We start from the raw sequence: 14,430 nt of genomic DNA, 5'->3' as shown, positions 1-14,430 counted from the left end.
CATAAATATAATTTCAGAATGACTGTATCATGTAGAATTCTTGAAAAATATAAATTAACTTTTAATAACTATATTTAATCATGTTTCCTACACGCTACATGAGTTCAGCAGAACTAAAAGGGTTTTGCTGCTGATTTTCATTTGTACTCAGTGTCTGATGTATCTCGCTGCAGTGTCCAACAACTGTCAGCCAGCACTTATGGATTCCAGTTCCCTAATATCATTCTTCTATCGTGACAATGTTTTGGTGAAGCCTTTCATCATGTCTGTCACTGACTTCACCTAGATTTTGGGGAAAGAAGTGTGAATAAATCTTCAGTGACATGTTGCACTTCATAATCTTGTATACTGTAAAAAGTTTGTCAACAGTTGAATGAAGTTTGGTGCTTTGTATAGTTGCCAAGAAAATTCTCAATGACAGCTTTTGTTTTGTCCAAAGTCAGGTAATTTGAGCCTGTCATTTGTCCCTCTCAAATGAGAAATTTGGGTTGATTTATGTGATGATGTTATTTGTTTTATTGGCTGTTCAAGATAGTCTGAGGAATCTTCTCCAATATCTATATTTAAAAGCAACATTACTCTTTCTCTCCTGCTTCTTTAAAGTCCAACTTCCATAGAGATTCACAGGGAATACCACTGCTTGCAGTATACTGATTTTTGTAAGCACAGACATATCACTGCATCTGACTTTATTTTCCAAGGCTTTCATGCTGCTGTACCAGTTTGCTTTCTTCTATTATTTGGAGGTGTCTTTTCACATTCATCCTTAACTTCTTTAAGTTCATTCCACAGTTTCTATGGTTGTTTTCAAATGAGGCTTAGGATTTCAAAGTGATTCCTGATATTCTTTTTAAAAGTAGTGGGTATGTATTTAAAATTATGTTGGGAGAACTTGTTGATGTTCATCTTCTTTATCTTAGCCTGGAACTTGAACAAGAGCAATTCATGTTCTGTTCCACAGAAAGCAGTTAATCATGTCTTGGATGTTATCACTGAGCTCCTCTACTTCATTTAATCAATAATATAGTCAATTTAATTTCAATTAACTCCATCTTGTGATTTTGATGTATACAGACATTGTTTTAATATGTAGATAGTGTTAGCTCTGACAAAAACCATTGGAGTATCAGAAATTGCTTCGTTATTTTCATACTTCATTATTTCAATTTCCTAAGCCATACATTCCAAATATATCTTCCTCCTTAATATTTCCAACTTTGGCATCCAGTCTCCAATCATAAGCAGGACATCTTGCTTGCTTGTTCTACTGATATCAAATGAACTTGATTGGAAAATTAATTAACCTATTCTTTTTCTGCATCAATAATTGCAGCATAAAATGGAATGATCTTCAGATTGTTCACAAAATCTCACTGATTTTATCTGATCACTTATTGCACTGTGGCCTATATTCTTCATAACTATTAAAGGAAGACCATTCCTTTTTTGTGTGTGTTTCACATCTTAAGTAATAAACAATATGACTTTCTGATTGAAGTGTCCAGTCCCACCTCATCTCAATTTATTATGTCTAAGATAGAAATTTCTATTAATTTCATTTCATCGTTCACTGTTGAGCTTTCCCATATTAATGTTTCTTAATGTTCGCACACGTTCTCAATATTCTTTGCTTATCTCTTCCAGAAACATCCCCTTGCCATAATGAAGCTAGGACTTGGAGGGATCAAGATCATGACAACCTCAATAATGTATGGAATGAAAATGAATATGTACCACTATGTAACACTCAACTGGATATATACCCTGGAATTTCAATAAGTACCTACTTCTCATTATTATAGGAATCATTTTTCAAGAAACTAAGATAGTTAGACATATTAAAGCTTGACTGGGTAAATAAATTAAAATTTAATCTCAGCTAGAAACTGTTCTAGGTCTTGCTTTGAGCATAAAACTAATTTGGTGATCTTGGGCTAGTCACTTTCTTTCAGCCCTAAGAAGCTGGCAATAGCAAAACATTTTCAAAATCTTGTTAATAAAACTGCAGGGACTTTTCCAGGCAGTTGCGAGGAATCAAAACTGGCATGTTCACGCACACATATGAAAAACTAATGATTTAGAAGAATAATTAATTTAAAAGCTGAGGGAAATCCTTTTGCAGTGGAGGAAATATAACCAGAAAATGGGATATTCACTGTTAAAAAGTTAATTAGTAATATCTTTTGGCACAATAAAAAATAAATATAATTTATCAAAAATCAATAAATAGTAAATAGATATATTATAGATATAATATCCTCACTAAGGTAATTCACCTTCATTCTCTATTGGTTCTCTATTTATCAAATTCACGTAAGGAAAACTGATATATTCTAAGTGAGTATTTTCTACTTTGCTCTAGCAGCTAGATTACTTAAAAGCTTCTGAATTATATTAAAAATCTTGCAATCGACAAAGGAGTCAGCACTGTGATACAAAGTATGCAAGTGCAATTTTGGAAGGCATTTAGAAGAAACACTGAAGATCCTGCTTTATATTCCAACTTTCAACCAAAAGCATATTCTTTCTTTCCTTCATACTTGCATATACAAATACAACCACTCATGGAAAGGATTTATCTTTGTTTATAGAAAATCATGTTAGTAGGCACAAAATCTGGGCAGGGCTCAGCACATTTCTGCTCACACAACATGCCTATTATTGTTCGGCATGTGACTGTATAATCTTGGTGGCATCACTAGTAATGAAGTAAAATTCTTCTATATAAAGGTTACTTCACAGGATGGGCTCTTTCTCATATTTATTTGCAAGTAACTGTTATGTACAATTTCCTTTATGTATGTAGGTATTCAGATCAGTTACATACATTAAATAAGTCTAAATTTAGAATTTTAAAAATATAATAATTAAATCAACTAACAACATAAAATAAATAGTTACGAATTGGAGAAAACCAATGCTTACAGAAGGCATAAAGAAAAACCACTTTTATCAGATTAAAGAATACCACAACAGACCTTTGGTTTTCATTGAATCAGGAATGTATGCACTACTCACTCAAACATGCTAGCATTCAAACATGGTAAGGACTACAACAACATTTTGGATGGCTGATATAACATCTGTTTTAGAGTACAGGAACAGCTTCATTCCTGTGGCACTTGACCTGAAGCACCAAAAAACATCTGGTGGTGCTCTTTGGGAGGCTTTTGTACCTATAGATCCCAAGAAAGTCCTCTGCAATCTTAGCTCAGCTACTTGCAGTTTGGATGCCCATTTCACCTGCCTAATTAAAGCTTCTATGAAAAAGTCAGGAATTGAATCTGGGTCGCAGTTAACCCTTGAAGAGAAGGAGAAATACCAGAAGTGCTCAAAAAAGCACTAGATTTACCCAGTCTTGTCCATTTAAGTAGGCAAAACCCAAATCCAACAAAACTGGAACTTCATCCTAAATCTCTTTTAGGAAATGTTATTGTGGAAGTGGTTTTAGAAGGATATGGAGGATATGGATTTTCTGAACTCCTTCCTGTATGGATACAAGTCTGGGCATGGATCAGAAACCCCTTTGGCCAACTTAATGGATGATCTCTAGCAGGGACTGGATGAAAAGTGGTATGAAATTCTTTCCTCCAAATCTATTAAGAGCATTATTGCTGTTGACCACACTGTTATGTTGGTTCAGGACAGGTCCTATCTCAGTAGGCAGGTCCAGAATATGATTCTGGAGGGAAGAAAATAGGGGGGATTCTATAGGTAGAATAGAATTCATTATGGAATGTCTTAGGATTCACTCTTTTCCCGTTCTGTTCAACATCCATATGAAACTGTTGGGAGAAACCTCTCAGTGGTTCAAAGTAAAGTATCTTAATGTGAATTGTCCCCATACTCATGGAGTATACATGGATGTTTGGGCGATTAACTGTACCCCCATAATGCTATTTTCCATAAATTCATAATTTAGCCATTTTCCTTGTGGCTACTTTAATTAATAATTATTTTATTGTAACTTTTGAAAATTAGCTAGTTGGTTTCAAGTGGCAGACTAAATCTATCAATCAGTTAGCATATCAACCTTTTAAGAATGGGTAATTTCTTCAGGTCTTACCTGAGCAAATGATACTGGAGTTCTTTTCTTCGTCTCCAAGGAAGTCAAACATACTTTCTCTCCTTTATGACTTGCACTGCATTTAAAGCAAGTCCACCTCATCTGTCCTGTTGTTTCAGTGCCACACTCTTTACTTAGCAGACAAAGAGAATGGTACAAATGGCCACAACTGTTATAAAAATAGATTACATATATTACATTGTATGCACACATAACATAAAATTGAATACAGTGTACATAACATCTTAAAATGTATAATCAAATCTAAGAACTTTTTTACAACAAATATTAAACTTCTAAAAAGTATTTTAATGTTTAAACCGTTTTTAGACATTAACAGTGTAATGTTATAGTTCCTTATTCAGAAGTCCATACAACTTCCTACCACATATATATGCATCTATGTATATACACTTATTGCCTGCTAATCAGATAGTACCAAATTTCACTATTAAAACCTTTATTATGATAATTAAGCCATGAGAATAATTCTAGACAGAGATTTGATTGTATTATTCATAGAACTATCATCAATATGTTGACCAGAATGGATAAAAGTCAAGTCTTGAAGGCATCTGAGATGGGGCCCCTACTTCAAAGCAGACTTTTCAAGAAATACAAATTTAGCCTAATATAGAGCAAATTTTTGTTACCCTCAGTTAATAACTAAAGCTATATAGAAATAGAAATTCCCTACCTTATTGTGCTAAATTTCCCTTTTCCCTGCCCTCTTCCCTGAAAAAAATGATACCATTTTCCTTTCCCAGTCAAGCATGTTATATCTTCTATTTTAATAAAATGGGATATAGCATTCTGCCCTATTGTCTTCCTGCACAAGAAACAGGAATGGTAATATGACTGTAAGTAGCCTGCTCTCTAATCATATTTTGGTTTTTCTACGAGATAGACGAGGTTTTTGTCACCTGCAATGTATGAAAATGTTAAAAAACAAATTTTATATTTATTGCATTTCTTAGTCGATAGTGGCCACACAAAATTGTGCTTTATGATGACTAGGCACTATTGCCCTTTCATTGTTGAAATTCAACTTTATGTAAAATGAATTAGAAGAAGAACCAAAATAATTATTTATAGTATTATATTAGGCAGCTCCAAATAATAAAAACCCTACACTAGCATTACCTATGAGCGGTAATGCTAAGCTTTGTGTTTGCAGTTCAACCCATTTATAATTTTGCTTGTCTGGTGAATAAAGGATAGACTGCCCTGTATTTAATAATTTCCTCTACTGGTTATTACATAGTTTTGTTTTCAACTGAAAAAAACTAATATTATTAATAAGGCTATAGCTTGGACAGTAATAGACCCAGGTGGACATGTACATACATTGAATTATGGGTGATATAGCAATAGAACACTATGTGCTCAGTATCAAAGTTCCTTATCTTCATTAATTAGTGAATCTGAGCTCTCCAGAAGTCTTCAAGTTCTTCCTTGCAAACCCATTCATTGTTGAAGCTATTCACTAGTCTAGACGTACCTGAAGACTATAATTTGGTCACCAGTCTGTTGTCTTCTCTTGTACTGTTGCAAACAAATACAGCAATAATCTTGTTTGGGATTGAGCCCTCTAGTCATAGATGCTTTCAAATTACGTAAAGACCAGTGGAGATCACGGTTAAGTAAGCTTGTTGTTGTCTCCAAAAGAGTCTAAACAGGCAAAAGAATAATATAGAAATCATTTAAGTTGTTGTCACATTATATACGTGCACATAGAAAAGTATCTCCATATGAATATTAATACAAGACAGAAATTACACATCTTAATATAAATTATACAGATAACAGATAGATAATCAGAGTTGGAAGGGACCTTGTAGGTCATCTAGTCCAAACCCCCGCCCAAGCGGGAGACCCTACACCATTTCTGACAAATGGCAGTCCAATCTCTTCTTGAAAGTCTCAAGTGATGGCGCTCCCACAACCAGGCTATATGCTAGCCTAGCTTTCTAGCAAGTTCACTATTTCTTCTGTATTACAAAACTTCCATACTATCAAATGCCTCTTGTTTGATAGCATGTTATCCCAATAGTTCAATTTTAAAAATTGAAGTATTCTAATGGTCCAATATAATACTTGTGCTTTCTGATTTAATTTTTGCCATTTTAATTCATTAATTGTTTCTATAGCACTTGAATAATTTTTTGCCCAAACATAGGAAACATTACATCTGCCCATCCCCGATCCAGCAGAGAGGACACGCTGTGAGTCCCATTGGCTAGAGATCTATATTTGGCACTGAAACAAAAGAAGCTGAAGAACAAGACCAAAGAATACCTGATCAAGAAAACCTCTTAGAAACACGAAAGATTAAGGAAGTACTGGAAATAGTAAAGGAACAGATAACCACTATAGCCAGAAAGATCAACAGATATGCTTTTTAAAGAGGCAACTGGACTTTTTCTGTGAACATGTTTTTCTTCCCATCCAAGAAGCTTCTTTAGATTGGACTGGATGGTTGAGAATGGAAGGATTTCTATATACAATAAACACAGTGGTGGGTTTCAAATAATTCTACCACCAGTTCGCCGAAAACATGAGTGTGCGCCAGAGGTGGTATTCAGCAGGTTCTACCAGTTCTGGAGAACCGGTAGCGGAAATTTTGAGTAGTTTGGAGAACTGGCAAATAGCACCTCTGATTGGAGATTTTACAGTATCCTTCCCCTGCCATGCCCACCAAGCCACGCCCACAGAACCGATAGTAAAAATATTTGAATCCCACCACTGGTGTGCGCACATGCACGCGTATGACTTCCACGCAGGAGCATATGCATGGTTTCCATTTATGTGTGCATGCTTGGTTTCCATGCATGTACACACACACAGCTTCCATGCACGCACACGCAGCTTCCACGCATGGGCACACGCACGGCTTACACGCATGCACGGCTTCCGCCACGTGGCGAGACTCAACTGAGCAGCCTTCCGGGGCCTGTTATTCCAGTCATTAGGTATATATCTGGAATAGTGGACTGGACTCAACCACAAAAAACCCTAGATGAGAAAACCAGAAAAATGATAGCAATAAATCATGCCCTTCATCCACACAACAATGTTGACAGACTCTACTTGTCAAGAAAATAGGTGGACGTGAAATGTTGCAAGTACACCTGACAGCTGAAGGAAAAAAAGGGCAGTGGAAGAATATCCGAAGGACAGTGAAAAAAATCCACTAAAGCTAGTATACCAGGAAGGCTTACTGAGTACTGGAGAGACCACACTAGCCTACAAAGAGAGACTAAATTTAGACTAAAAAAGAGACATGGCAAGGCAAAATATTACATGACCATTACATAAAAAAATTAGCAGACCAGTCAGATAACTAGAACTGGCTAAGAGAAGAAAAGTTGAAGAAAGAGATAGAAGGACTAATTCTGGCCACGCAAGATTAGCCCTTAAGAACTAATGCATACAAAACCAGAAATGAGAAGAAAGCAACAGACAACGTGCTACCTCAGCGAAGAAACTGAAGAAACTGTGATCCAGTTGGTTCCTTTAACACCATGAAATAATAATATCTGCCTACCTCAGGTCCTTGGGAAGGACTTGATAGTGCCAGAATGAGTGTAAACATCTTGCTGACTATGCCATAAACCATAATAATAACATTTGTCTATATATTATAAAAATATAATATATACTACCACCCCCACTCACATATATTGTGTGTGAGTGTGTGTGTGTGTTTGGTGGATGGTGGTATATATTTTACATAGAGTTTTAGCTCTATTATTGTATGCTGCCCAGGGTCACCTATTTGTGAAATTATAACATATATATTTATAATAGGCTAGGTAACATCTTCAGGGGAGTTTATGGGATGTCAGTGTCTACTTATATTTTTGAATCCTTGTGTTCACACAGGATTTGAGGCCTGTTTCATAGAAGGCCATTACACGCCTACTGTACTACGCCTACTACTACTGATGATAAGGCAAAAATATAAAGAAACAAAGAAAAGACTGAAAACATATAGTTGCTACAGTATCGGGCAAGAAATCTCTAGTTGATAACACACATATAGAACAGATCAGTTTCATTTACTATAATTTACACCTCTGTTTGTAGAGGCAGAGGCACTGACAAACATCCTCCAAAATAGTACTACTTTATTTAAAGTAAAATGTAACTTAAAGACCTGAGAATACCTTTTTCCTATAAATGGATAGCTTCATCCTTCTTAAGGAATTGAAGAGGATGTAGCTGAACCACAGTTCAGAGGAATCTTAAATTAGCTGTTCACAAAAACAAGGATGCATTGCACCCAGACTCCTTTAAGCTAATAAGTGAGGATAAAAACTAAAGACCCAGTGAGTGTTGGAGAGGAAGAAGGAAGAGAAAGAGAGATGATCTGGAAAGAAAAAGAGGGAGAACTGACAGATTTCTAAAGGGGATCTGTGCAAGGTTCACTCAACTCCATCCATTGCATCAAGGGAGATAAAGATCCCCTCTCTCAAAAAAAATTCATAAACATGTCCAAGGCCAAATATTACTAAATGAAAAACAGTCCTTCACTGATTAAATATTTCAGCTGATAATAAAACCCATAAATTATTTTTAAGCAGGTAAACATAAGCAAATATACATCTTATTTAGTTAATGTGGTGCAGTGTACAATTCTAAAACTTTTTACCTTAAATCAATTTCCATCACCAGGTTTGGAAATAATAAAAAGCTGTACTTAGGTATAAGAATACTGAACCCCACTTTGAAGCAATACAAAAATTAGTAAAGATTCAGGAAGCTGTATTTAGGAACTGAATATTTACAGACTATCTAAATCACCTACTGAAGTTTAATGAATTTCATCTTTTCAAGGACAGCTTTTCAAATCCCAATTCAATGGCAAGGACAAAATATTTAGCCAAATATAACCTTGCTATAAGTGGTGAACAGATAAGTAGGGTTTGAGAGAAATAATGGTGCCTTGCTGTTCTACACTCTTGTGTTTGCTTTTAAAAATCTAACTACACAGCTTACAAAAAGGGAGATACAATGGAAGTAGAATTGAATTATGAAAAACTAAAACTTATGAATGCAATTTATTATGAATGCTATTTATTATTGTGTCTGTATTGATAAATAGAAGATGGTAGGCAAAGTCAGAGTTCATCAAAGATGATGCTGGCAAAAGATATTACCATAGTTTACCTTGAGGTTATTTAATGTGAACACCCAGGTAATTGCTCACATCAAGACCCAGGATCAGCACTGAGTATAGGCACATACTTGAAGGTACAGCCATTTACCACATAGAACTTCCAAATGCGTATTGATTTGCTTAATTGGTGTCCAGGAAGAATCAAGATGGAATTCACATAATTATGAATAATGAATTGGCCTAATTTTTACTTAAAAAACCAAATATATTCATCTGAACATAGTTATGTTACTAAATTTTTCACTGCACTTTTCCAAGTAAGGTACTATATGTATTGGGAGGAATTGAAGCTCAAAATTTATGCAATCTTTGTGCATTAAACAGATGGGACAATTTTGTGCAGAAAAAAAACTGTATGCTATAGAAAGCAAATAGACAATACAATATTAAGTGACAAGTTAATACAATGGTTTTGGCTTGCTAAAGTATTCTTGGTTGAAGCTCTTAGAAGCTGATAAGGAACAAAAAAGAACAAACTCTAAATCTTGGACAATCGCCATTTTAACCAACAGGAAAAAAATCTCCACCTTCTACTTACCTGCTCATAGTTAAAGCTGTCCAGCATACCTAGCACAAGACCCTGAATTTCTCCAAGTTTTCCTCTTCCATATACTGGATCCTGTATGAAAGTTATTACAAGATGATCAACATTAATTAAAACAGATAAAAAGAAGTGTTAACAGTTCAACTGTTAAATATTTTTTCCTCTAACTACGATAAAACAAGTGTATCTCATGTCTCTAATCCAATAAAACTGATAGAATGCAAGAAATAAACAGTGCTATAATTTCTAAACTGAGTTCAGCTTTTTTCAACAAAAATATTTCTGTGTTTATAAATTTGCAGAAGATAAATTCCAAAGGGGAGGGTTTTGTGAAGAGAGATTAAATCTTCCTTCATGGATATACACATGGTTTTCTACTAGTAAAGGTTTTCTTAGAACACTGTAACAAAAATAATACCCCATCAAAGTGTCTATGGAGTTACTCAGTCATCCAGGTCGTGCTTGTCCCAAAGGTGCTTTTTCAAGAGGCAACTGGACTTTCTGGTTTTTCTTTGAAGATGTTTCGCTTCTCATTCAAGAAGCAAAGAAGCTTCTTGGATGAGAAGCGAAATGTCATAAAAGAAAAACCAGAAAGTCCAGTTGCCTCTTGAAAAAGCATCTTTGGGACCCCATCAGAATATTGTGCAGAAGATCCTGCACAAGGTCACTTTGAATTAATACTGCTGTAGAAGAATTGTATCAAAACTTACTTTGGGGGTTTTATAGTCTCCTATGAACTTGCTTTACCAGAAAAGGGAAATGCCACAGTGCATTTCCTTTCAGAGGTATTTCCTTACCAGATTTCTCAATGCCTTCAATAATGACAGAGCTTCTAATGTACTTCCTTCACTAGAAAAACTGGGATACATTCAGAGATGTATCGGCTCATGTTGAAAATAACTCATGTTGAACTGTACAGCACAATCAAGCTTCATCACAGGAAACGTTTTATGACATTTTGTATTATGTCTACAATGTGCATGGAATCAATCTTACAAATATTCTATGACCTAAAGTATCCTACTGTATACGCTTTCAAAATGCCTTGTCTTTTGCTACATCTTCTCTCAATGTACAACTTAGTCAGTGGTGGGATTTAAATTTTTTTACTACCGGTCTGTGAGTGTGGCATGGTAGGCGTGGTAGGGGAAGGATCAGAGGTGGTGTTTAGCCAGTTCTGACAGATTCTGGAGAACTGGTAGTGGAAATTTTGAATAGTTTGGAGAACCGGTAAATACCACCTCTGACTGCCCATAGAACTGGTAGTAAAAAAATTTGAGTATCACCACTGGGAAGGATACTGTAAAATCTCCAGTCAGAGGTGGTATTTGCCAGTTCTCCGAACTACTCAAAATGTCCACTACCAGTTCTCCAGAACTGGTCAGAACCTGCTCAATACCACCTCTGAACTTAGTGCTGCAGTATTAAGACATAGATAATTGGCCTTATTGCTTGAACAGGTTCTAAAAAAGAGACTGCTATTTTTTTTTAAGAAATGCATTATTTTTTAATTCCTGAACATATTCCAATGGCAATGAAGCTTTTTGAGGATGGGAGGGAGGTCATATCTGGTTTTAAATAGATACTTTTCATTCTATTTTTTTCAGCATGCATAATTTAAAAGCAGCAACTTAGAAAGTACATCGTGCTGCAACACTATATAAATTATGGAGAACAACTGGGAAATCTGAGCTCTTAATGCAGCATGTACCTGATCCATGACATAGAGCAAACTATTTTTATCTGCTAGATAGCCAACTACTTTTTGGAGATACTCTCTTGGAAAGGATATGTCAAAGAAAAACAGACTTGCTAGAGAATTGAAGACAGAAATGTAAAGAAACAGCTACTTAGTAAATTCAAGCTTTTTGTTTTTAATAAATGCATAGTGTTAAATTATTTGGTCATGGTTATTATAGTCCACCATAGCAGGTAGCACTACTAAGCCAAACCTTGCTGATCTTGTAAAAACTAATTAAAATCAGTCCGCCCACAAAGGGCCAACAATTAGAAAACCTCAAGACTGTGTAGACTGTAAGACATCAAAAAATATATTGGAAAAAGACAGTGGCAAACTGCTTCCATATCATAGGTGGTATTCATCAGGTTCTGACCAGTTCTGGGGAACCGGTAGTGGAAATTTTGAGTAGTTCAGAGAACCAGCAAATACCACCTCTGACTGGAGATTTTACGGTATCCTTCCCTTGCCACACCCACCAAGCCACGCCCACAGAACCGGTAGTAAAAAAATTGAATCCCACCACTGTACTTAACAAGAAAATATTGAAGGTATTCACAAAGTTGCCATTAATCAAGGTTGATTTAAAGGAAAGAGCTTTTGGGAAGCTTTGTGGGAAATGAATTCCCAATAGAAAGCAAATCAGCTACAAGACTCTTTTAAATGGCATGACATTAATTCAAAGTTCTGATATTGTACTGATCATTTGAGCCTTACTGGGAAATTAAAATAATGCTTATTACAATGATGACAAACATGAATATATGTAAGACAGTGTGAAGGCAGGAGCCATCTCCAGTTCCAACTTTTCACAAACACAGAAAAGATTTTTCTTTTTAAAAAGTTCCTTGGCTGCCAGGTAATGGAAATAAGGCTTGTCACATGCCTAATTATTATACAGCTGCCTTAAATGTCCAGTTACTCAATTTTATAATAGCTGTTGCTGCTCTTCAATTTTTAATTTTGTTTTGTTTTTTAGATTCCACAAAGTGTTATTCATTATATTCTACTCATTGCCTGAATTAAACTGTAATTCTACCTAACCTCTAACTTACCATGTTTTATTTTATAGCAATTCTATTACAGTACTCCTTTCATACTGTCTCATACCCTCATAGGTTATAAACAAATTATTTATGTTGCAATTTTTAACTCCATAATCTTAATGATTTTACATTGTGATGGTCAAAGATCAAGATACGGTATTGAATGAGAGAAGCATACTGAGTTGGGCTGAATTATAGCAAGAGAACAAATAACACTAGAATTGCAAAACAAATAAAGGAACAAAGACAAAATAGATCAAGGTGAGATTTTATAAATCTGTGAACAAGGGAGAGAAGAAGTATTACAGGAACAAAAGATAATGTATGAAGTGATGGAAACAAGATAGTTTGCAAGTATAGTAAATATGGAGAAACATATTGAAATGTGGCAGAAATCAGTTTTAGACGTGCTTCTTTTTCTTATTCTTATCTAATGCTTATAATTTCCTGGGATTATTATTTGTTATTCCTTTTTTTATTCTGTATAATACTGTTTGAAAGAAAACAGCATATTTACATACATTAAGTAAAGCAACAATGCAATGTAAAATCACAGATCAGATGTCGATCATTCACAACGTTCAAACAGCATTCAGATTATTCCTATTATTTTATTTATGTATTAAATATTAAATAAATATTATTAAATAAATAGGGCTGGCTGTGTCACCATTGAACAACTCTAGTAATCATAGTTTCCACAATGCAATAAGAAAATTTCTCTCTTTTTAAAAGTGCATATTATAAAATCTCTTCCTTATCAAAAATAAACATTTATGTTTCTGAGATTTTATTTGATGAAAATAGATAATTAATACATATAATTCCCTTATCCACAGAACAGGCTCAACGCATTTTAGATAGTGTGGTGTTGCAGTATATCGTATTTTGTATGTATTTAATATATTAGATAGGTGACAATATAATTATTTTCATCAGCACTTAATAGCAATAACAAAAGTGCTGCTTTAGCAAGGTGACATATGCTGTTTTCTGAATATTATCATTAAACAACAGCAAAATCAACTGTAGGAAAAGATTTCTATTTCATAAATGTAACTAGAAAGTTAATTGAACTGTATTTCTATGACTTGAACAACCTTAATAAGGCTATTTTTGTATATAAGTGGTCTTGTTATATGCACATAGGAAAAAAAAGTGCTACATGACAATTTAAAATAAAACTATAACCAAAAATCAACTGAATTAAGGATAGAATAACAGATATGTCTTCTCTTTTGGAAAAAGACACATTTTATTGCAGAAAAACAACTGTAAAGAGTGATTATGATGCTGTGATTAGACTCACAGAGTTTCATTTCTTCAAAGTATCAAATGAATAGCAACTTAACAAATATATTATCTACCCAGTTGTCTTGAAACTTAGTATAATAAATCACACGCCAGGAAACTGAAACACCCCACAAAGCAATTATATGGCTAATATAAACTGGAAAGCCAGTCGGCTTTTGTTGGAATAGATTTATTTAATCACAAATCTGGCAATAAAAATGCTTTTTAAAATTTCATTTCCAGCAGGAACACTGATTTAGTAAGAAGTACAAAGTTTTCCAATAAAGCAAAATACTTGTGACAAAAGTGAATATTCGCAGTGTATTGAAATGAAAATGTTATTGGATAAAAAATGACAAATAACAACTCTTGTTCTACATCTAAAAGGCAAGCAGAGCTTAATGAAATATGTTCTGTTTATTCTGTGTTTCAGTTCAGCATAGAAAAGAAAAATAAAGAAAATACACCTCAGGTTTCCTTTAACTCATAGGTAGGGTAGTCATTGGTGAAGTGTTAATAAAGCAACTAACACAGTTTTGAATAGATACTTTAAGTTTCCAA

General features: G+C 34.5%; 1 protein-coding gene across 2 annotated transcripts in view; it reads right to left on the bottom strand.

The window, feature by feature from the left end:
* The window catches only part of VPS8 (VPS8 subunit of CORVET complex), an 85,376-nt gene that overhangs the window by 7,396 nt on the left and 63,550 nt on the right, over window positions 1-14,430 (bottom strand). For both annotated transcript variants that reach the window (XM_026688031.2, XM_026688108.2), the window contains exons 42-44: window positions 9,787-9,867; window positions 5,568-5,737; window positions 4,067-4,235 (exon numbers count right to left, since the gene is read on the bottom strand). In XM_026688031.2, the coding sequence (XP_026543816.2) occupies window positions 4,067-4,235; window positions 5,568-5,737; window positions 9,787-9,867 (420 nt within the window). The remainder of the gene's footprint in view (window positions 1-4,066; window positions 4,236-5,567; window positions 5,738-9,786; window positions 9,868-14,430) is intronic.

This window comes from Notechis scutatus, chromosome 4, assembly GCF_049901735.1.
Source record: "Notechis scutatus isolate UNSWTSFEM ecotype Mainland chromosome 4, rNotScu1.2, whole genome shotgun sequence".
NCBI lineage: Eukaryota > Metazoa > Chordata > Lepidosauria > Squamata > Elapidae > Notechis > Notechis scutatus.
Note: the sequence above shows the minus strand (reverse complement) of the source record. Positions and strands in the feature narration are given on the sequence as shown.